Source organism: Amblyomma mixtum, chromosome 1, assembly GCF_055824585.1.
Source record: "Amblyomma mixtum isolate Tamu chromosome 1, ASM5582458v1, whole genome shotgun sequence".
NCBI lineage: Eukaryota > Metazoa > Arthropoda > Arachnida > Ixodida > Ixodidae > Amblyomma > Amblyomma mixtum.
In genome coordinates this window covers 189,467,965-189,491,555 of record NC_143012.1, presented here as the reverse complement: position 1 = coordinate 189,491,555, position 23,591 = coordinate 189,467,965, and the positions used below count along the sequence as shown (strand labels likewise).

Here is a 23,591-nt window from a genome sequence, read left to right as displayed (position 1 = left end):
GTTTGAAATGGGAAATATGCATGTGCTACCTCGACGACGTTGTCACTTTCGGAAAGACGTTCAGTGAGCACAACGACCGTTTACCGCTCGTCCGGGACTGTTTGTGCCATGCTGGCCTTGTGCTTAACTCTAAAAGAGCCACTTTGGAGCGCGTCAAGCTTTAGTGCTTGGACACCTCGTTGATGAAGACAGCGGCAGACCTGATCCAGCCAAGACTGCAGCTGTCGAGTCGTTCAAGCCACCAAAGTCTGTCAAAAAGCTGCGGAGTTTCTTGGGCCTGTGCTGTTACTTTCAGCGCTTTATTCATCGCTTTGCAGAGTAGCTTACCTCCTGACAGGTCTACTTGAGAAAGATGGACACCGAGTGCACACCTGAGTGCGACTCCGCCTTCCGCCAACTAAAATTCCGTCTCACGTCCACACCCTCTACTTCGCCACTTTGATCCCTCCGCTCCCACAGAGATTCATACCGACGCCACCAGTGTTGGCTTCGGCGCTGTTCTCTTCCAGCGATGCGATAACAAAGAGCACGTTGTTGCCTATGCTAGTCGCTCGCTCAGCAAGCCGGAGCGCAATTATACAGTAACCGAGCAAGAATGCTTGCCCTATTTCAGGCAGTCGCTGACTCGCTGTTGAACTCCTTACTCCCCAACTCAAAGCCTCGGGGGGCGGATGCACAAGAGAGACGAAAGTGTGAAGTTATACTGTCTGTTAACAGGGTCTCGCACGACCTGAACAGGGTCGCCGGTAAATTCAAGGCAGCGTTCCTTTTTTCTGCGCCTTGGAAGCTGTCGCGTATTGGAAATTTAGCAAGAAAAGATAAATAAAAGAAGGTTGGGCGAGGCACTAACAGCAGGAACGAGTTTGCACCGTGCACATCGAAAGTAATCTATGAGATTCAACTCAGCTGTGGTAAGGCGTATGTCAGGAAAACGGGCAGCTGCAGTGACACCAGATTATTAGATCATGCGAATTCCTTAGGCGATACACGTGGGCAGCGTGTACCTAAGCTTTTCAAGTCCTGCAAGCATGATAAACAAGATCCACTCCGCTTTTCAGACGAACTAAGGCTATTGATTTCGCGAAGGAAAAGACAGAAGGTGAAATTCTTGAAGCCTCGGAAATCGCGAGGTTACTGCCTGATAAATGTGTTAGCGATCGTCCATCTACTTGTACCGCAAGGAGTTGGAATTTTTCGGGTTGACGAAATGATGTTTTTTTTTTTGCTTTCTATGGTTGGCACGCATGCCCTGTGTCGTTGAAGGTAGGAGGCGTATCTGCAATAAACCAGTTGTTAGGTACCGAGAGGGTCCAACTGATCATGCCGCAGTTTTTTTTTTGTGCGTAGTGTCTTCTATCAACTGCTCGGGAGCGACAGCAGCGAAAATATACATAACGATCTGACCTAGGCGCCATTGACTAATCCTTATCATTTAGGACTATATTATAAGTTTCTGTGGATGTTGATCAATTTGCGGAAGGCACCTTATGCGGCCATTTACATCTATTAACGCCAGCAAGAAAAAAAGCATGGAGATTGTCAATTAAATTTTTATTTTGATGAAACCAGCCCCGACAAACCCTTTTTTGGGAAGCGCACTGAGAAAATTTGCTTAAATAACAGAGAGAAAATTAGCTCTTTTTGCCATGAATATTTCTCCATATTTATGTGGCGCGTGCGCTAGGTATACCTGGAGACTTCCCAATCTCACTTACACCTCGGGCTTCATTTCTTTCTTTTTTTCTCTCTCACAAAAATTCCAGATCTCTCTCTATCTCCTCTTTCGTGGCGAAGTCTCCGAGGTACTTGTTGGAGTAGCCGTAGTGGTTTTCAGCTGCGAAGCGATTTTCTAGCTTGTCCAGTTCATTCCAGAAGCCGCCGCAATCAAGTGGTGGAGCCTGGCTTCCCAGATCTGGCGGTAGATTCTCCGGAGAAATTTACTTGTGAAGTGATTCGAAATTCTGTCCATGGAATTGAAACTTCAAGAGAAAACCGCATTAGCCGAAGGCTTTTGGCAACAATAATTCTCATTATACGAGAGTGAAACGAGAAAGAGGAGCAAATGCGTGTCAAATACTCGATTTCAAGTATCGAATACGAGGTAAGAAGTCCGTGGAACTAGAGTTCCTCTACAACATGTTTATGAATCGTAAATCAAGCAAAACGTTGATTCTGCAAATGCAACAAAGCTGTATTTACTATTAAAACAAAATAATCATGTGCTACTAGTTCATTAACTTCATCTATTGCTATCATCGAGAATGTTTTGCATAACAGGAGCAAGCACAGGCCTGCGCATGTCGCTTGTGCAGTGGTTCTAGTTTGACCCCGCACGTGAGGATAGCTAGTACACTGTTCATTAATCTATCAATATGAGGTGAAACATTTACAGTGGAATAGTTAGAGCATTTTCCTCCTCATATTTATCAGTAGCCTCTTCGTGCCGTGCCACTGATTCGAAACTGTAGGCCGAAACCATTACGACGTACACCGTTGATAGAAGATCACAGACAATCCGAAGTCACTCTGCCCCTTCTGTATCACCCCCGGTTAGAGCACTGATGACTCCAGTGAGCAAATTTGCTTTCAACCTTTGCAAGGGGCTCAGAGTTTTGAGACGCATCGCTTAGCCGGAGAAGCCAGCAAGCAGGAGCGTTGGGCTTGGTTCCGAGAGCAATCGATTTCCGCGTCACGCGAGTACATCTCCGTCCGTTTTTCACTGCAATAAACTCCAGTCAAGGAATCGATCATGTCTGCACAATACCTAGCAGCATTAAATAAACGATCCATCCATACCGGGCAGTGGCAGGACTTCCTGCTCCTGCCTACACTCCCGCATACTTTACATCGAATTCCACACGCTTAGCGCGTGGGTAGTGACGTGACCTTTGCACCCTCGTATTAGTGAGAAATATTTTCGCACTACGTGACTTCCATTATTACAGCTACGTGGCATAGGTGCGAAAACCCATAGTGGACATAAGATTATCACCGGGAGAGCGAGAAGTTGAACTTGAGTCTTCGTTAAGATATAGAATGTTTAAACACGGAAACCCTACGTTTGGTTTACGGTTTGAGTTTCAACTCGTTTGGTATCCAAATGAAGCTGCGCCTCCGACAGAGTTATGTTAAAAATGGAATACTGCTGGATGAGTGATTGCATGCTACAGAAAAGCCTTGTTGGTTATCGCGTTTTGGTTATCGACACCTCGCTATGAAGTGCAATGCGCCCATTCTCACTCACCCGTCTGGCCAACTTTGTCTTCAAGAAAGGCTTCATGATGGCGTATAATATGTCGAAACCGTGCGCCTGATGTACCACATGGAATGCCTTTATCCTGGACGGCATGCAGTCCTGATGAATTTCACCAAGAGAGTGGGGAAAAAAAACACGAGACAGGGACACGGTTGAGGCAACAGGATCAGATGTATATTTTATAGTTTAATATAACGCGTGGTCTTCATGCGTGAGCTAGCATGTACAAAACATTCTGCAAAATGAATACCGCAGCTCATGCCGCCATCTGTCGAATTTGTTCCCGTCTTGGCGAGAAAAATACATAAACTCGCATTTGATTTGCAACAGTTTTGCCAAGCAAGCCCACAAAGGCACAGGAGGGCTAGGCAATGCTTCTCAGCGATTTCTGCATGCACAGCATACAGCTGTGTGCACCACTTAAAACTGCTGGTAGTGCTGTGGGAAAAGTTGGTGTGCTTTTCCCTGATGAAATTATTGTCCAGTAAGCATACGTACAGGCGCGGACAAAAGTAAACGGAGCACGCAACTGTCTTCGAATATTTTTAACGCGTCACCTAATTGAAATTTCCATAAGTGGTACGCGCATGCTGGTAGAGGAGGTTGGTGGCCTTTCTTGTAGACAAACAATGCTTCTTCATTACCAATGGAGAAAGCGTGATTGCACTTCGAACGCAATAGCCTGCTCTGTTTACTTATGGCCGCGCCTGTACATCTCTGAAATTTTCTGAAAATTCTCGTTGGATAACTTGCAGGCTTTTAAAACTTTTTAAGGTACAATATTCCTAAAGATGTAGCGATTTTTGTTGCTGTTGAAACTAATTTTTTAATCTTTTATTTTTCTTAAACCTTTGCATTCATTAGCACGCGAATTTCTACTTCGGTTCTTTACAGCTGTGCATTACTTTCTGTGGATGTTTTCTTGCGTAGTCGACAGCGTTCATTGTAACGACGAGTCGCTATTAGAGCACGCGTCATTTCTGTCTTATTTCGCCGCTCCTCCTGTGCGTGAGAAATATTCCAGCAAAAAGCACTCGGTCACTTCGCTTATTACGGAGAAACAGCTCCTGATTTCGCTTCTCAGGACTTCAGATTTACGAGACCAAAGGCTTTTCAAGCGTGTCTGCATGAAAAGGCAGTAGCAGAAACGCCTTTGATGAAATGTAGAAAAGAAAGAAATGAATTGCAAAATAGCAGGCAACTAAGCGCGCAAGATTGGAAGAATGTTTGCACGTCTTTGTCAAGTTTATAAATCCAGCTTAACGTCTTGCTAACTAGATTATCTGGGGGGGGGGGGGAGATCAAGGAAAGAAGCATATAGTAGGTAAGAAAATTGCTGCGATTCAAATATGGGTCCGTGACCGAAGTACGGACAGTACCGTTTCGTCAAATGGCGTGCTTTCACAGAACAGCAACCTGTTTCTTTTACACACCCAATGACCGAATCTAAATAGCCCTGGCACTTTATATTACTGCACTCTTTCGCATTCCAAAAATCACACACAAAAAAAAAACAAAACCATACTGTATTGAATGCACGGTGCATCGGGATTTAGGGCTTAAATGGCCTCCTATTTTAGTTTCAAGGCACGAACTAAAAATTTCGGTTATGCATTAGTGGATCGATGCCGCGTAGGCAATATGATATGAATCTCAAGTGTTTATGCCATACTTTAGTATAGTTATGTAGTACTATGGTCAAGTAGTGTAATATGGTAAAAATATCAACCTTTGCCACTCAAGACTGCTCGACGGATACTGAGATGACCTAATTAAGGATAACAAAAACCTCCGCCACTTAAGAGTCCTTCGTACTAACACTGGACACTTTCACAGCAGACACCCTCAGTACTCTTATGTTTAAACATTTCGTACTACATATGGTACACAAAGTATTTAAAACACATTCCCACCCACTTTGAACACGCTCAATGCTGTATATGTGATCATGTCTGAAATTTTGCACAAATAACTTTTAAAACTGATCCACCTCCTCTAGTTAGCTGTAATTGCTCTACACTGATTTTGTTTGTTTGGATGTAGGTATGTCTCTTCAAGTTTATTTTTACCTGCCCCACACTGCAGTGGCGACTAACTTATCTCGGTCTTTGTATTAGTACTCATTTTTCTGCATTGGCGTCGGCCGCCACGCACTGTAGGGGCCGATAGACTCGTCAAGCTGCTCTCGCAGCTTTTATCCTCCGCCCTCTCCAAATGACACTGGGAAAATAAACTCAGTTAAATTTAATTCTGGGTCGCGAAGAATCTACAAGCTAACTTCCCGAAATATTTTCTGCCCGAACGTCGAACTCTGGGTGCCCTCAGGTAATCCTTGCCACAAAATTCCTCCTCTCGGTGATAACTTCTCTATCCACTGCTGCGATCGCATTGTGTGACCACGAGGCTATATTTTCATACTGATCTGGAAAATTCTCGCTCTGCTCTGCATGCATATTAATGCTCCTTTATAGCTTACTTGGATATACGTCGTTTAAAACAGATGAATGTTGTTGTTGGTGTGTTTCCAGCGCCCCTGTGCTCATATAGAACTTTGTTATTGACATTTATGATGTACTGAAATTTGATTCTTCTCACTGTCAAAAAGGTCCACCACTATTTGTTTGGTATTTTATTATTCGTAGGATAAAATGCCGCAACGTCTCTCCTGCAATGGAGAGGAATTTCCTGCTAAGTGTGCAATTTTAGATATTTTTTAATCTTTTCTTCTATCTAATATCAAAACCACTATAATTTGTGTATACAAGGAGGTCAACCTTAACCCGATATTCATACGTTCGTGTGGCAATATATGTCGCATTGGTCTCTTCCTGGAGATAATTTATCATTGAGATTTGCGACGTGAATTTGTCCATCTTCCGTGTAACCTGTTATCGCGATTATACTACGCCTACGCAGTGGGTAACCCATAATGCAGAACTAACAATTTTTTTCAGTCGTTTCTGTGACGTAAAACCGCAGACTTATATCCCCTACGTCCACTGACAGTAACAATAAAAGACTAGCAACTTTCCATAAAAGCTTCGGCTAACACGGTAAAAGCCGACACTCCCGAAATTGTTTCAATAAGAGAACCCCAATCAGGTTTTGTTTTTTGTATTTTACTTTTTACATTTGCAACCGCTTTCCTCTTTCATGCCGTTGGCCATGAAGGAACACGATATAAATAAATAAACAATTACCCAAATGAATGATGAACGAAAAAGTTTTTCAAGAAAGCACATTTTTGGTTTCGTATGGATGTTCGTAAGAGTGAATTTCTGCTTGACTAAGCTCATAGATTTCCAGCTACTTCACTAACCTGCCAGCCAAAATGCAATGGGGCTTGGGAATTCTATTTTACCTTCTAAGCTTGAATTCACTGCTTTGAGCTCTCGGACCATCTACTGCGCTATTGCGTTGGATTTTAAACGACGTTCACGGTATATCTTACCTGCACGTACTCCAGCCCTGCTTTAATTACTCCCGGTTTCAAAGCAAGTGCGTTTTCTACCGCGAACTTGTTGCAGTCCATCAGCAGGACAATACCCACAGTCTGGGCTGCTGGGTATGACGTAATGTGTTCCAGGCACATCAGGCAAGCCTTGTGAAATAGGGCGTGCGAAGTCACTTTCGCCGACCAAGCGCCTGAAAGGGATAAAGAATGAGGAGGAGCATCAATGTTTGTTTCTTTTGACCAGCTGACTTTCATGGCGTGCTCATTAGAATGATGCAAGAACAGATAAATCATTGGAGTGTGCGCTGTACATACTCCGCTGGGCCCTTCGTCGCATGCCGCAATAAGCTAACGAAGTTAGCAAAAGAGATCTGCGAAATTCATTTTCCGCACCGAAGGATAATACCGTTTGCGCTTTACATCTAAGCTGAGGGGCCCTTAGTAGTATACACCTTTCTCGCGACAGCACCAACTATCAAACCCTCCATGCTAATGAGAAGACTAATGCGCCATGTGTCCAATGTACCTTGAGAGAGCGCCCTATCACAGGGTCATTGAACTTCTATTCTTCCATTTCTTGCCACTGAGCTCCACTGATTCGACTGTTGTGTGGATCTTCATCTTCCTAAGGAACACTTTGTGTAATGAGGTGTGGTGTAATTGACGTCTACGGATTAGTTTCGACCGCGTGGGCATCATTAACGTGCAAGGAAACGTCAGTATATAGGCGTCTTTGCACATCGGTCCCATGAAAGTGCGGCCACTGGCGCAAGTATTGATTTCGCAGATTTGTTGCCAGCAGCCACTTAGTCACCACAGTGTCTTGTGGGCATCCTATGCAAAAAACGACATCGAAAACGAAGAATGACCAGCGCCGTAAGCTAAGAAAAAGAGGGTGACTAGCAGGATATCGGTGGGGATGGGGATTGGCAATGCTGGAGCTGCAAGCGTTGGCTAAGACAGGACACGGAAAGATGAAGAAAAACACACAAACACACAGACACTGGCGGAGAAGTCTAGCCAGACAAGAATTTGTACATTCATTTCCAGTCTTCACAAAACAGAAAAGAACTCGTAGCTAATTTTATGGTAAAAAAGACGGTCAAATTCGAAACAATCATCCCCGTCACGTTAGAAAGGACTTCGCATCGATATCTTAAGCCGCTGGTACTGTTCATATGTTAAAAATATTAGGAGTTCCTTCAAATGCGTCTTCCTGCTGTTACCCCACAATTTGATCCCTCGGTTCAATCACAGTAGAATAGGACGCTGCATAAAATAAATTAAAGGCGGGATGGCAATGCTGTAGAAATGGTTGTACTCTGGATGCTAAAACCAACTCGAAGCACGCGTTAAAAGTATCGCTTTGTGGCTGTTCTCCCTTGAGCACACCCTTGAGGGTAATCGCTTGTCTGCTATTATTGCGGGGTGAATGTGCCAGCTGTCCCTCCAGCCACTGATCCAACCGCTAAGCCTGTGGACTGCCCGCTTCACTTCCCGGGGTTACTGGAAGCCAGAGACTGAGGATCGCTGGGCAAACAGAACCGAGCCCCGTCCGCGTGCCTATGGAAGGATGAAGTCTATGAAAAAGTGTTTGTTGGCGGATATTTGTGTACATGCACAGACGGGCCACTCTCACCATCCGCCGTGGTCGTGTGAAGGAGTTATCGGGAGGAACCAGCCGCGGCGCTAGCATGCCCACGTGTGCTAGTCAGAAAGGGCACGTGCCCACCAATAGAATGGGGTGCATATCTCACTTTATTGGCATCACGCTGGCGGTGAGAGGCCTTAGTAGTTTCGGTGCTAAACAGCCTTGCTACTTTTTTATGAAACATCTCAAGTTCCTTTAAGTGGTGTCGGCTCGTCGCATTTAAATTTTGAGTGTCGCCGGGCTGCACATACTCGCAACTTGCCAGCGTTTTCAGGTCGCAGCCATAGTTCATAGAGTAACTAAGATCAACTCAACCGAATAATTGTTCTCAGAAAAAACACGTTTATGTATTCTCTGGCACTTTCTGTCTATACTGACGTTTCTCAGCCAACAAAAAAAATATCACCGAAAAATTTGGATTCAAAAATTTTTCTTTCAGGCGATTCGAACCGGTTACATGGTTACTGAACACAGAGGCTAAAGTCAATGGCTGAGTAGCGTGCCCTCTGATATCCGCGAAGAAATTCAGTTTCGACGCACTAATTTCATTTCGAAAATCGGCCGGTGAAGGAAAGAATTCGATTTCGTTTGTTTTTGTTGTTTCAAGAATGCATATTTTTGGTGGTGAGATTGGCATCGATGCGATTGGAACGCGGTACCCTATCGGTAGGGGCCAGTTTCTATTGCTGCTCAGCGTTCCTTTTAGCAGGGAAGTATCTTTACGCAGCATGAGCCCGCGTCTGGTCGGCGCTAAGTCCAGAGCTCTGCTGTCCCACTTCTACCTGCATACCTCACGCCCATGCTCGCAGGGCATACCAAGCACCCACGTGTCCAACTGATCTCCAAGATGCGCCAATCATCTTCAGAAATTGAGTCCTTTGAAATGTTCGCAGGATTAAAGCAGCAGTGAAGAAGGAATGTAATACAAAAGTCACATGACCCAAAACATAATCACCATGTCACTCGCTAAAGGATCGAAGTGACTGGTATGAATTTGCCACGTAAATTCATAGGGCAACCTTTACGGGCTCACTGTCTAAAGATGATGCGCGGTCCTACGGTAGTGGGTGCATTAAGAGCTCGCAATTATACTGGGCTCCTGACATTTAGCGACTGACACGCAGCGAAGCTTGAAAGCAATTTTTGCTTCCTTCAGCTACTACAGTTTTTACCTTCAGCTTCTACAATTTCATTTTCGCATTTGTACAGGCAGCACCACGTGTCCAGAAAATGATTTCCCCTGAATACCTGTCATGTCATCAACGTAAATGTAACGGCGCATGCGACAAAGCGAGTAGGGCGCTTGGCTACGGCCCTTGGCCGCTGCAGCTGCACATCAAACCAGCATCTATGTGAGGCGCCCTTAATTAAGTACGTTTTGATACGCAGTAAATTCAGGTCACCCACACGCGCAATTCACCCCCCGAAGTGTGACCAGGGACCACTTGCCTAAGTTGATTAACATGATCGGACGCCCATAGACGTCCTTTCCTGGCATCACCATGACCAATTTCCGTGCTTCAGAGGGTACCGTCGACGGCAAAAACTCGCGGTACACCGAACTGCAGGTGCAACGGTTGTAGTAGTAGTTTCTGATGGTCTGGAAGGCGGCCTCCACGTTGTACTTCCTAACTCGCAGGAAACGGAGGAGGAATTCGGTGTCCTTCCTTGAATTGAGATCGGGCTCCTCTGCAAGTGGTGTTAATTCACAACGGCAGTATAACGTATACAGGCGAGGACACAACACGCGAAACGCTACCATTGTCAGCGGCCAGACCGCGCCTGTGATAGCAGATCCTCATTATCCGAGGAGTAAAACTTCACTCGCAGAAAAAAAGAAAACTATATGAACCATCTAGTTGCTATAGAAACCGGATGCTTTCGCTCGGCTCTTGTTTCTTGGAGTACGAATGGCAGACCACCGTTCAGTGCCACCGTGCCATAAAATGAGTAAGCGTTTTTGTTTCTTTTTTCGGAATCCGGTAGAAGACTGCTTGCAATGGCATGCGCGTGGCACGGTGATGTACGAGCCAGCCGTAAATAGATGAACCAAAAAAATTTCTAGTGATCACCAGGCGAGAGTTACTGCTTTGCTACAGGACGTAGGCTCTTGGCAACATGCTCAAATTGCGCGCGAAAATAGTCCGCTAAGGGAAGAGGCACCCTGTGGCACTTTGAACAACTAGGGGACCGGGTTATCGCGGCGCGGACTATTGTGTCCCCACTAAGAGTTTAAGAGTTTGAGGCGATTTCAGATTCAATTCAACTGAGTTATTTACATATATACTTATCGAGGAGGCCCAGGGAAACAGATTTTTGGGGCAGCTTGACGAGCCTGAAACTCCTGTGCAGGCGCCCACAAACTTTACCCGAATGACAGAAAGCGTGCCTCGGTCTGTCGCCGGTGCCGCGAAGCGATAGTCATCGGATGCGTGATAATTCTCTCGGTATGTTTACGGCGGCTGACAATAGCTGGTGCGCAGCTCGCTTTGACTGCTTTTAAAGCGGAAGCTTTACTGGCCTAGTCAAGCCAAGGTCATCGGCATCGCAATTTGACCTTCAAGTGGAGGAGAGGTGTTCTGGCAGCCAAGTGACGTATCACGTGGCTGCCACGTACCACGTCTGCTACGTGTCACGTACCACGTGCGTGCCAAGTACGTATCACGTGCCACGTACCACGGCTGCTACGTATCACTTCACTCGCCGAAGCTGCAACCACGCGCCGTCGCCATGCCGACCGCTGCGCCGACTGCCGCCTTGGCAGGTGGGGCCTCGTAACTAACCACGAAACTCGCCCTATGCTGGAAGAAAGAGCCGGCGCCATACTCGCGGCATTCGCATTGCAGTTCTCGCTATAGACGGAGCGAGTCAGCCGCTAAACCACGCATAGTTCAACTAAACTTCAACCATGTTTTTCGCCTGTGCCTGACCGCCGCTTAGACGGGGCCATTTCGCGTGGTTTCTCCCCATTTTGCTTCCGGATGTAGCCTCGCACGCGCGAGCAACTCGTTGCAGTTTTCTGATCGCTGGAACACTAAATTGTGCACAAAGCTTCCTCAACTCCTGCGCCTTGTTAATTTTGTCCGAAGGCTGCCGACCTAACAAAAAAAAAAATAGTATTAGCAGTGTGGTGCGCTGCCTGAAGTTTCGGAATATACGGGTGCACTTGGAAGCACACTGCACTGCTGTGTGTCCGTACGCGCATCTGGGATCAAAACGCGGAGAAACGCTTACGTAACGAGCGCGCTGTATACGCGGCGATCAGGCAGAGTTGAAGAAGCAGTCAAAGCGAGTTGTGCACCAGCTATCATCAGCCGCCGTACACATGCGGACAGCATTATCTCGCACTCGATCACCATCGTTTGATGGCGCTGGTTCACTCCACGTTTTCTGTCATTCGTGTCATGTCTGTGGGCGCCTGTACAAGCAACGCACACATCTCTGCCGCGATAACGAGAATGCTTTTTATCTGCATGAAAACTTTTAAAGCTACACACACCTTAGCGAAATTTACCCACAGGGAGAACCCGAAGCATAACATCGATTTTCTCTGGACAACTTTCTAAACCGATGCTCACACAGCAATCAATAATACACAGTGTTAAATCATGGGAGTGACTCGTTTCTACATAAAAAGAAGAGGCACAATCTCTGCCGCGATGACGAGAATGCTTTTTATCTACATGAAAACTTTTAAAAAGTACACACTCATTAGTGAAATTAACCCACTGGTAGACTTTGAAGCATAACAGTGATTTTCTCTGGACGCCTTTCTAGCAATGAAATTAATACACAGTGTTAAATCATGGCAGCGGCTCGTTTCTACAAAAAAAGAGAGTTAAAAATTTGCACGTGAGAAGGATTTGATTTGTATGAGCGGTATGCTAGGAATATTTAAGCCTAATGTTTTTAAAGAGTTCAAGAGTGCTGGTAAGATATGGTGAAGTATTTGAAGCCCATAGTTTATAAAATAGTTCGTATCATTTGCCTGAATTCTGGGTGTCGTGTGTCAAGCGGAGGTCCTGTTTGGTATTGGTTTGTAGAGCTGGCTAGTGTTGAGTAATTCATTCTGTTACCATAATAGAATTCCCCCATCAAGGTAAGTCTGAACACTTGCTGAACGTTTAGTATTTTTGTTTCTGAGACACTCTGATGGTGTGTTCTATGCATAATGAATTTTCAAAATTGCGCAAGGCCATCTCCCGATAACGCTACCTTACTGAAGTTTAACTAGCTTATTGAGCCCAACAACAAAAAAGCAATAATTATTGTGTCAATTGGAGGGTGCTTTGTAAATTGTTAATAATGATAGAATGTGTAGCGAATTATATTTGCGGAAACTGCTAGAATTGAATCCTCCAGGTATTCAGTAATAAAACCCTACAGCTTGAAAGAGTGGATTACAGAAGTGCCGATTCGAATGTGGTCCCGCCTAAAATGCTCATATACCTTCAAATCCTGCGCCACGATATGGCTATGGCAACCAGAAAATAAAATGAAAGCTCAGGAAACAATATAACAACTAATCAGGTTTGTAACAATTCCAAAGGCTGGATTTGAAGCTGTCGTTCATTTTTTTTTTTGCGTCACCCTGGATGGAAATAATGTTCCATAATATTTTTTGAGGCTTTTGCTTAGTTTTTACTGCTCTTTGACCATCATGGAACGTTTGCTGAAGCCTCCTGAGAACTTTGCCGCTCTTAGTGGGTTTGAAATATGAGAGACAATGGAAGAGGCTTCTCTACTGCAATAATCCAGGCTTGAGGGGCCCGGCAACCAAACGACACGAGATGTTCCTGTCGTTGGGGCGAACAGGTGACGAGAGTTAAAGGCATTTTACGCGATGGACAGCTTGTTTGGTCGAAAAGCCGTCGGCACCGCGTTTCGGAAATAATCGGGGCTGCGTAAAAAAAAATGATATAATGATAATTTTTGGCTCTAGTAATTGATGGCTGATTGGTGTATGGTAGGCGATGACGAGTTAATGAAATCGTTGTAATTAGTTGAATAATTGATTACAAAAAACAATAAAATGAAAAAGATGGGAAAGGGGTTCAAAAAGTGTCAGAATGCTGGAAAGGGGCTTTAAAAGGTGTCAAAACGCTCAGAATAAAATACAAGGCTTGATAATGCTAATTAAGAAAGTTTAGAGTGAGTAATTGATGAAATAATTCACTCAAACCATTTAAACAATGAAAAAGGCGTTAAAAGTTGTCAAACTTCTCAGAATAGAAAGTCTAACCCACTAAGCAATCGAGTCATGCCCTTAATGCGTAGCTTAAGTATCCGCTCATTTTTTTTTATTTGCCCTTTATTTGAGCACTGGACAGGTAGTTATAATAGAGCCTAAGGAGAGAGCTGAGTAGGGCTGGTTGGTTCATGTTGAATAGTACGGCAAAGCACATGTGTCTGTCTCTTCTTCCATCCCGTCCGTCAGCGCTGTTTTGCCGTACCATTAATAACAGAGCCTCACACTACAGCGCAATGTAGCATCGCTGCTATCTCTGCCAGTGGCTAGCAAACGACGCATAGCTATGCTGAGAAGTTCTTATTTTGATTCCTTGTTGGAAGCAAGGGCGTCTACTCTTTTCGACAGTATTTGGTGGTCCGGGACAATTAATAAGACGTCTACAGGCAAGAGTGATACGTGGCAGTGCCAGCGCACGGCGACAGGAGAATCTATTTATGTTTTACCACGAAATTCGCAAGAATTTATCGCCAGCGTAGCGCTATTTTACATGTGACCTTACACCAAGTGAAGCGCACCTGAGAATAATTCACTGTTGGGCTTGTTGGTGCATGATTCGATGATACAAGGCGCAAGAGTGGACACGACGATCGAAGAACGAACATGGGCAAGACGGACCACTCTCCAAGTATTTTTGCAAACGAGTGCTATTAGTCGGGTAACACCCCCCCCCCCCCCCCCCCTCTCTGAAAAATGAGGAACGGCCTGGCTAGTCTCTACCTCGATGTGTTTGTGATATCGTACCAGCACGTAGCGCTATTTTTCCACTTCATCCGTTAAGCACTTGCGGCATCTTGCTTTTCAGCGCGCTACAGATTTGTTAACTGCACGCAAGAGTGAACGGGCTCTCAGAACAGCTCACCGTTAAGATCTTTTGAGTAGCGAGTAGAGAAGGAAAGATAGAGGAAAAGAAAAATACTTTAACTCATGACTGCTCATACTTTCTGCGACTCACCTGATAAAAGCTTCTCAAGTTTTTCTAGCGACTCCTTCCTCCTAATAGGGGTCTCGCCAAGGTCGTCTTCGGCAAGGCGTTGTAGATGAAAAGGAAGTGCTTCTTCAGAGGTGTCGTAAGTGTCTTCGGTTGACTTTTTTCGGTACACGCCCAACATCGTGGCTATCCGTGAATCAATTAGGTTAGCAGAAAAGCTTTGAGTAGTGAACCACTTTTTCGAGGCTAGTTCGCGGGCGAATACCAGCCGCTCTAGAGGAACTTCAGGAACGTGACATCCGAAGCACAGTCCTGGTCGCGCCTGTCGACTTGCGCACGCTGGAGGCCAGTGTAGAAATTTGCAAAAGGACCGCTTGTCAAGCACCTGACAGGCACTGTAGACCTACCAAAAACAAAGAAGTTTTAAACATTGCATACCTATCACATCAGAACGACGAAGCACATGAGTTCACCGAACAGCGCGCTTGGGTAATTGATTTACAGTCTCCAAGCTGGACGTCGTTGTGACACCTTGTGATTTAAACTCAGCAATGTGCTCTATTCTTTGGATTTCCGCAGATAACCAGAACCTATTCCGTTTGTACAAATGTGCGGAGTCTACCTAACAAAGCCAGGTTCCCGCTTTCGATTAAAATTTCCAAGTACTCCAGAGAGGAGGCACGCACTTTATTTTGGACGGGGCACGACGTTCAATGTCCCTAGGCCGCACGCACTCGCAAGCTCTGAAGGATGCCAGCTGTCTGTCGACTCAAGCAGCTGCAAGAACGTGCATTGGGATTTTCGTTCGTTAAAATTTAAGCAGCGCTAACTTTTAGGACGAATACACAGAGGACATGACAGGACGGGCGCTGACTCCAACTATGTATGACTCCAACTATGCTTAAATTTTAACGAAAGAAAATGCATAACCAACTAGCCCCGCAACTTGTTTTACTACGTGCATTGGGAGTCAGTCATTCAGGATCATGCTTTTCGCAGTAGTATAACCAGGAGCAGAGCAAACACACATGTTTTCTCGTTCCCTTCGAGTAGTCGTAATTCCTTCTCCAGGTTATGACTTCATGAGAAGGAATGCTTCACAATACTGCAGCATACATTTTATCCAGGGATTCTTGGTGGGATTACAATTAATGCTAGAAAACGTGATGGGGGCACCTTGGCGCTTTTTTATCCTCTTCCTGCATTTGTAATAACTCTCCGCTGTGCGACAACAAGTGCAGAATAACCGGCTAGAGAATGCCTACTCGAGTAAAGATTCCTTTCTTTCCCCGCCGACGTAGATGTACCGTCAGAAACAAACGTAATACGTGAGCGATGCCAGAATGCTAAATGATTTATACTGTAGGAATAGATTAAATGGCTATATTTTCACCTCCCTTTACCCACAAATTTAGTCTGTCCGGCCTTTGTATGGCTGTCCTTCTAAACCACTAGAAAGTACCCATTTCCAACTGCATCATTATCAATGGCACATGCAGACAGAAGGTAACTGATAGAGACATATGATCAAAAAGGATTGAGAAAGTAGGTATGTCGCAACAACCACATCCGCCCAGGAGATTTCGAAGAAAATTTATTTCGAACAAAAAACATTAACAATGTTTACAAAAGATAGGGAGGGCTACAAATACCGATGTGTTCATGCGACGTCTGGTACAAGAAAATTATGCTGAATCTCGCAAGGGTTATATACAGGGTGCTTCACCTAAATTTTTACACAACTTTTAAAACTTGGCTTTTTGAGTTGGACGAACGCTTTTTCGGCATATCATTTTCAGCGGTGTAGTACATCAGAATACAACAAAGGAATGCTATCTAGCAGGCTGGTTAACTAATGTTCAATAGCTAACTTTTTCACTATTACTTTTAGGCTCCTTAATTATTGAGCGGTGTTTCGCTCAGGGTAAGTGATATCTATATCAGTTTTTAGAATTTCGAAAACACGGTTACCTTCGGCGGTGTTGCCCAACAAATTCTGGCTACATCGCGCCGAAATACATGCGCGTTCGAGGCGCTTGCAGGCAAAGCCTCCTCTCCACTGCACATAACTCGTCAGAATAGACAAAATTTGTTCGGCGCCAGTGCCGAGGGTAATCACGCTTTCGAAATTCTAAAAACTGATATGCATATTACTAACGGTGGGCTATACCCCTCTCACTAATTAAGGCGGCGAACAGTAAAAGCTAGAAACTTAATTATTCAGTATTATTTAACCAGCCTGCTAGTTAGCACTTCTTAGTTTTATTCTGATGTACTACAGCGCTGATAATGCTATACCGTAAAAAGTGCTCTTCCAAGTCAAAAAGACTATTTTCAAAAATTGTCTAAAGTCTCAAGTGAAACACCAGGTACTAGGGGTGTGCGAATATTCGAAAATTTCTAATAGAATTTCGAATATTCTGCTAACCTGTTATTGGAATGAAGAAAATAGAGTACGCGCAAAATTACTCGAAACGTATCCGTTGTGCTTTTAACTTTCCAATTCTCTTCGAATCTTGGCGCGAGGTCTGATGAAGCACCCCCGTATGTTTTTTCGAGGACTGTTGGAAAAGCCGAGTCCACACCGATTCCCCGTGTCATCTTGCCGCTCGGTATGAAGGATTCCGCGTCGCGATGCGGTCCATTTGTGTGGCTGCGGTCATAATGCTAATACATAGCATCTGCTGGACGACGCGCTAGGGCGCAGGCAAATTCAGCAAACCCTGGATTCATGATCGAAATCGAAAGGCACGTCTCATAGGTAGCTGTCATCGCTTTCATGACCTGACATGTGGCTCTAGTTTTTGTCTTCCGTCATCAATAGCAAAGCGGGATTCTCATATACTTTTACCGTGACGGTAACATATTTACTTGGCCTTTCGACCCCTTATTGGAGATTTGCATTTATTTATTTATTTAATTATTTTTACCTCATAGGTCCGAAAGGGGGCATTACATGAGGGGTGGGCTAGCATATGTGCTTATGTATAAAGTAATTAGTTCTTCGATCGATTCTTTGTAGCGGTCAGGGGTGTTATGTAGTGCAGTTTCCATTGGCAGGTTCTTCCACTCCCTTGCAGCCTGGCTGAAAAATGACTTGAGATGGCCAGGAGGTTGGCGCTCGAGGTGAATGCACGGCTTTTGGGTGGTTAATACGGCGTGAATGACGGCGGGCTGGAGTGATGACAGAAGTGCCCAGGGGTGAATAGTAGGATTTATGATAACGGCAAAGTCTAACTCTTCGGCGCTACTCAAGGCAGAGAAGGCCAGCTGGCAATTTTAGTGATGTAACGCGGGTGCGGTAAGAATAATCTGAATAATCTGAATGAATAATCTCCAGGGCTTTGGTAAAGTTTACCTGAGGGGGGTTCCAGATGCAGACGCATAATCAACTTTCGGCCTGATTAAATTTAAATAGACGGTTAGTTTTACTGCGGGCGGAATAAGCCGCATGTTGTGTTTTAGATAGCCAAGGACACTTATTAGTTATGTTAATTACTTATATTCAGGGCGTTGGAAGTCATTGTCAGATCGTGTTTCAGGCTAATTCCTAGGTATCTGTACGGTGGTGCATGTTCTGTCGCGTGTTTTAACAGCTATAGCTTTAAATTGAGCGTTGCATCGCCGAGAGGCCGCTGGCGCTTCAGTATTTCCACTATTGCTCGTTTTCTGCGAATACTCACACAAGTGGTAGATATTAGCATAAATATTCAACGCGTATACGGCTCGGTTGTTCACAAACCTCTACTATATACTCGAAGTGTCATCTTCTAAACCGCAGCCTGATTAACGTCGAGAAGTACACTTTATCTTATACGATTTATAGGAATGAGGGGAAGTGCCTACTTTATCCTCAAGGAGAGTACCTCTTCAAAGGGGCTTGCTTTTTGCTCACTTTTTGTGAATTCTCAGCCCAACAAATCCACATTTAGCGAGGCCAGGTAATTAAGCCTATTCCTAAAATGATCCATAGTATGGATGACGTAAGTGCATCTTTTTCATTATTTAACAGCATAAATCAAATTCTGGCTGCCACTAAAAATGAGTTAAAATTATCATTTATTAGAGGTTCTCGCCTTTAAACGAAAGGATCTCGATGAACATACCATGAAGCCTTACAGTGGTTAATATTATTGCCTCAAGGGCAGTAACGTAAACTAAGAGACCGCAACGAATAGCATGGCTCGAAGGAAAACACGAAACCACCGCTGGGACATCGTTGCACGGACAGGGCTAAGCAGACTTGACATCCCACATACGACGAGCAGACTCCGATGCTGACAAAATTAACGGAGCAAGCAGTTGCCTGCTAACTTTTCCACGCGTTGCCTAATTGAAATTTTCTGGAATGTTATGTGCTGGTTGGTAGCGGAAATATGTGCAATTTCGCACAGATAAACAGTGTTGCTTCATTTCCGATAGCCTTCTCCATTTACTTATGCATGCACCTGTACCATTCAAGTCACTCCGCGGCGCCCGAAAACCGTGTCTTTGCTTGCCTATTCATGAGTGCACCAGTAATCGATGTTACACTTCCCAACATATACAGGATGTTACATAAGCTCGTCTGACGGCAGAAATATGCAGATAGGCACGGGCCCGTTGGTCGGGAGCCAACGTCGTCATAAAAAGGACCATTCTGTAAACATAAATTTATTTGAGCAGTGCATCCTTTTTTGAACACTGTTTCTTTAGAGCACGTTTTTACCGCCAAAAGCCATATGGCGCTTGCCCTGCAGCGTATCAAATATTGCTGTGACGCCCATGAAAAGGCGATACCTATTCTGCGTGGTCAGCGTCGCTAAGCCGAAGATAAAGAGAACGAGGTTGGTGGCGTCTCGTCCTCGGCAAGCGGAGCCAACTGTCTTCAATCCTCCGTCCCAGTCTTGATAAACCCCTTGGTGTAACATATTGGTGGAAGGTGCCGGGTATACTGGTTTCCTGAAGACGGGTCCTCTGCTTCAACCTCGCCGGAGTCGTCGCCTTTCTGGTCTGCCGCCTTCTGTGCCCATGATGTCCCTACACGGCGAAGCTCCCAGGTCTGTGCCCCGCAGTTCATGGCAGCATTTCCGGGAGCCACGGCCGTTCGCAGGCTCAACCAGCGAGGACGTGGATGAATGACATACCCACTACCAACGGGTGAGCCGCTAAAATAAGTGGAGCTCTTCCGCCAGACTTGCCAACGTCGTCTTTCCCCTAAGTGACACGGCCCTAACGTGGTGTGAACACCACTAGGATTCATTTACGACATATGGGACCGCTTTGTACAGGAGCTCAAGAAGTGCTTCGGCGACTCCGTGAAGCAGAAGCGGGCTGAACAAGTGCTTGCGCAAAGGGCTCAGCTTCCCGTAGAGACCTGTGCTAAGTACACCGAAGAAATCATCAAGTTATACAAGGTCGTCTTTCCTGGCATGACAGAAGAGGATAAAGTCGGTTACCTGCTTAGAGAGTTTGCTGAAGACATTTATAATTTTCTTATCGACAAACAAGTCTCGAGCCCGTGTACGACGTCATCCAGCACTGCCGCACGTTTGAGACATTGAAAATGCGTCGCATCACACAGAAATTCGGACATACGGCCGGAGTGACGACGGCCGCAGCCGTAGACACAATATCGTCGTGTGCTCTGGCTTGCACGATCCGCCAGATTCTGTGCGAAGAGTTGACCAGGTCGCTGGAACTCACTCGGAATTGTTCCGTGCTCCCTCCTGAGTATCCCATGCGCCTTCCTCCGCCTGCCGCAGTTAATGCAGCGCACATTGAGGAGCACCGGGTGCCCCGTTGGCTCCGGCCGAGAAACATACCCCGATCACCTCCGGAGCACCGCCCCCTGCTTTTACCAGCTTGTGCCGGCCACATACCACGAGAACGTTTAGCCCAGTACTGTATAGGCACGGCAATTACTTACCGGCTAAACGTGCTCCTGGTCCCTCTCTTTTATGTTACCGCGGCGTTCAGCCCGGTCATTTCTCGCGATTTTGTCCCCGCCGCCAACCAACCCGTTACGGCTCCTCAGGCTATCCTCCGCGGCCGGATTACCAACCTGTTACTTCTCGGTGCCCGTCCTACCCGCCTGATTTCGACAACCCATGGCGTCCACAAATCTCGAATAGTTCGCCTGCATCGGATAGAATCGTGACTCCACCTCCAGCTTTCCACATTCGTCGATCTCCATCACCCGGACGCCGCTCCTCCTCGCCTCCAGCAGAAAACTAGTCGGCGCGACCGATGGGGTGAGTTCGCTGGAAGTCTGCCGCCGGAAGAGATACCCCTTCCTGTAGTTATGTTGCGGAACAAAGTGCATGTGCTAGTGGATGGCGTACCTGGGATGGCTTTAGTGAATACCAGTGCTACTGTTTTCGTTATGAGCGCTGCGTTTAAGTGTCGCCTCGGACGCAAAGTTTTGTTTCGGTGAGACAAAAATGTCCAGTTTTGTGTTGTGAGTGGATACTCTCGTCCCTCCTTCGGCCATATGCGTACCGGTTTCCTCTCCCGCTACCACTGTCGACGTGTTTGATGCGACTGCGGAACCGAACCATCTAACCTGCATTAAGAAGAATATTTTGGTTCCTCATGCCCTGGTTTTCGTCACCAACGGTCGCACTAATCTTTGGGCAGTGAATTGTTCTACAGCATCTGTAGTCCTGCCTGAAGGCCAGAAACGCGTCGTTCAGCCACGACTCAAAATTGTCCGTTGCTTTGGTTATCGACGCCTTGGACGCGGAAGCTCCAGAGTTTTGTGACGAGTCCAAGTTACTTAGCATGATCGACAACTCGCTCTCGACGCATGAGAGCTGTGCTCTGTTGCCCATTCTTCTGCGACACTCTACCATGTTTGACTTTTCGCAGCCCGGAGGCCCACCTTCCATCCCCTCGTCTCGGACCCTACACAGGGTTGACACTGGCGCCTCACATACGATCAGGCAAAAGCCCTACCGAGTCCATGATGTAAAAAGTAGCGCACAGGGAACACACGGGACGGAAAGTAAACGATAGATAGCGCTTGTCTGCGTCGTTTACTTTCCGTCCCGTGTGTTCCCTGTGCGCTATTTTTTACATCATGAACGTTATCCAACTTGCCCAACTTTCCGCTTTGCCCTACCGAGTGTCCGCGCCCGAATGTAAGGTGATCAATGAGCAAGCGAAGGAGGTGTTAACTAAATGTGTTATACAAAAATTGAGTCCCTGGGCGCTGCTCCAGTAATTCTAAGAAGAATGGATCATGGCGTTTTTGCGCGGATTACCGTCGTCTGAATGACGTCACAAGAAAAGCCTTACCTAGTAGCGACGATGCCATCGACTGCCTTTTTTCAGCCTCCTACTTCCTTTCTACTGATCTTCGGTTGGGTTATTGGCAAATCTCTATGCATCCCGCGGACAAAGAATAAACAGCGTTTATTACGCCTGATGGCCTTTATGAATTTAAAGTGATGCCATTGGGCCTTTGCAGTCCACCCGCCACCTTCGAGAGATTTATAGACACTATACTCCGCGGTTTGAAATGGGAAATATGCATGTGCTACCTCGACGACGTTGTCACTTTCGGAAGGACGTTCAGTGAGCACAACGACCGTTTACCGCTCGTCCGGGACTGTTTGTGCCATGCTGGCCTTGTGCTTAACTCTAAAAGAGCCACTTTGGAGCGCGTCAAGCTTTAGTGCTTGGACACCTCGTTGATGAAGACAGCGGCAGACCTGATCCAGCCAAGACTGCAGCTGTCGAGTCGTTCAAGCCACCAAAGTCTGTCAAAAAGCTGAGGAGTTTCTTGGGCCTGTGCTGTTACTTTCAGCGCTTTATTCATCGCTTTGCAGAGTAGCTTACCTCCTGACAGGTCTACTTGAGAAAGATGGACACCGAGTGCACACCTGAGTGCGACTCCGCCTTCCGCCAACTAAAATTCCGTCTCACGTCCACACCCTCTACTTCGCCACTTTGATCCCTCCGCTCCCACAGAGATTCATACCGACGCCACCAGTGTTGGCCTCGGCGCTGTTCTCTTCCAGCGATGCGATAACAAAGAGCACGTTGTTGCCTATGCTAGTCGCTCGCTCAGCAAGCCGGAGCGCAATTATACAGTAACCGAGCAAGAATGCTTGCCCTATTTCAGGCAGTCGCTGACTCGCTGTTGAACTCCTTACTCCCCAACTCAAAGCCTCGGGGGGCGGATGCACAAGAGAGACGAAAGTGTGAAGTTATACTGTCTGTTAACAGGGTCTCGCACGACCTGAACAGGGTCGCCGGTAAATTCAAGGCAGCGTTCCTTTTTTCTGCGCCTTGGAAGCTGTCGCGTTTTTGAAATTTAGCAAGAAAAGATAAATAAAAGAAGGTTGGGCGAGGCACTAACAGCAGGAACGAGTTTGCACCGTGCACATCGAAAGTAATCTATGAGATTCAACTCAGCTGTGGTAAGGCGTATGTCGGGAAAACGGGCAGCTGCAGTGACACCAGATTATTAGATCATGCGAATTCCTTAGGCGATACACGTGGGCAGCGTGTACCTAAGCTTTTCAAGTCCTGCAAGCATGATAAACAAGATCCACTCCGCTTTTCAGACGGACTAAGGCTATTGATTTCGCGAAGGAAAAGACAGAAGGTGAAATTCTTGAAGCCTCGGAAATCGCGAGGTTACTGCCTGATAAGTGTGTTAGCGATGCGTCCATCTACTTGTACCGCAAGGAGTTGGAATTTTTCGGGTTGACGAAATGATAACGTTTTTTTTTTTGCTTTCTATGGTTGGCACGCATGCCCTGTGTCGTTGGAGGTAGGAGGCGTATCTGCAATAAACCAGTTGTTAGGTACCGAGAGGGTCCATCTGATCATGCCGCAATTTTTTTTTTGTGCGTAGTGTCTTCTATCAACTGCTCGGGAGCGACAGCAGCGAAAATATACATAACGATCTGACCTAGGCGCCACTGACAAATCCTTATCATTTAGGACTATATTATAAGTTTCTGTGGATGTTGATCAATTTGCGGAAGGCACCTTCTGCGTCCATTTACATCTCTATTCAGACATTAACGCCAGCAAGAAAAAAAGCATTGAGATTGTCAA

The 23,591-nt window shown here is 45.9% G+C and overlaps 1 protein-coding gene across 1 annotated transcript; it reads right to left on the bottom strand.

Annotated features, from left to right (window-relative positions):
* Positions 1 to 1,560: 1,560 nt before the first annotated feature.
* Positions 1,561 to 14,840, bottom strand: LOC149370293 (clavesin-1-like). Its single transcript, XM_089561133.1, has 5 exons — positions 14,565 to 14,840; positions 9,811 to 10,050; positions 6,708 to 6,901; positions 3,245 to 3,355; positions 1,561 to 1,979 (listed from the first exon to the last, which is right to left on the bottom strand). Exons 1-5 carry the CDS (start codon positions 14,719 to 14,721, stop codon positions 1,938 to 1,940), a joined length of 744 nt encoding a protein of 247 aa, XP_089417259.1. The 5' UTR covers positions 14,722 to 14,840; the 3' UTR covers positions 1,561 to 1,937.
* Positions 14,841 to 23,591: the final 8,751 nt, after the last annotated feature.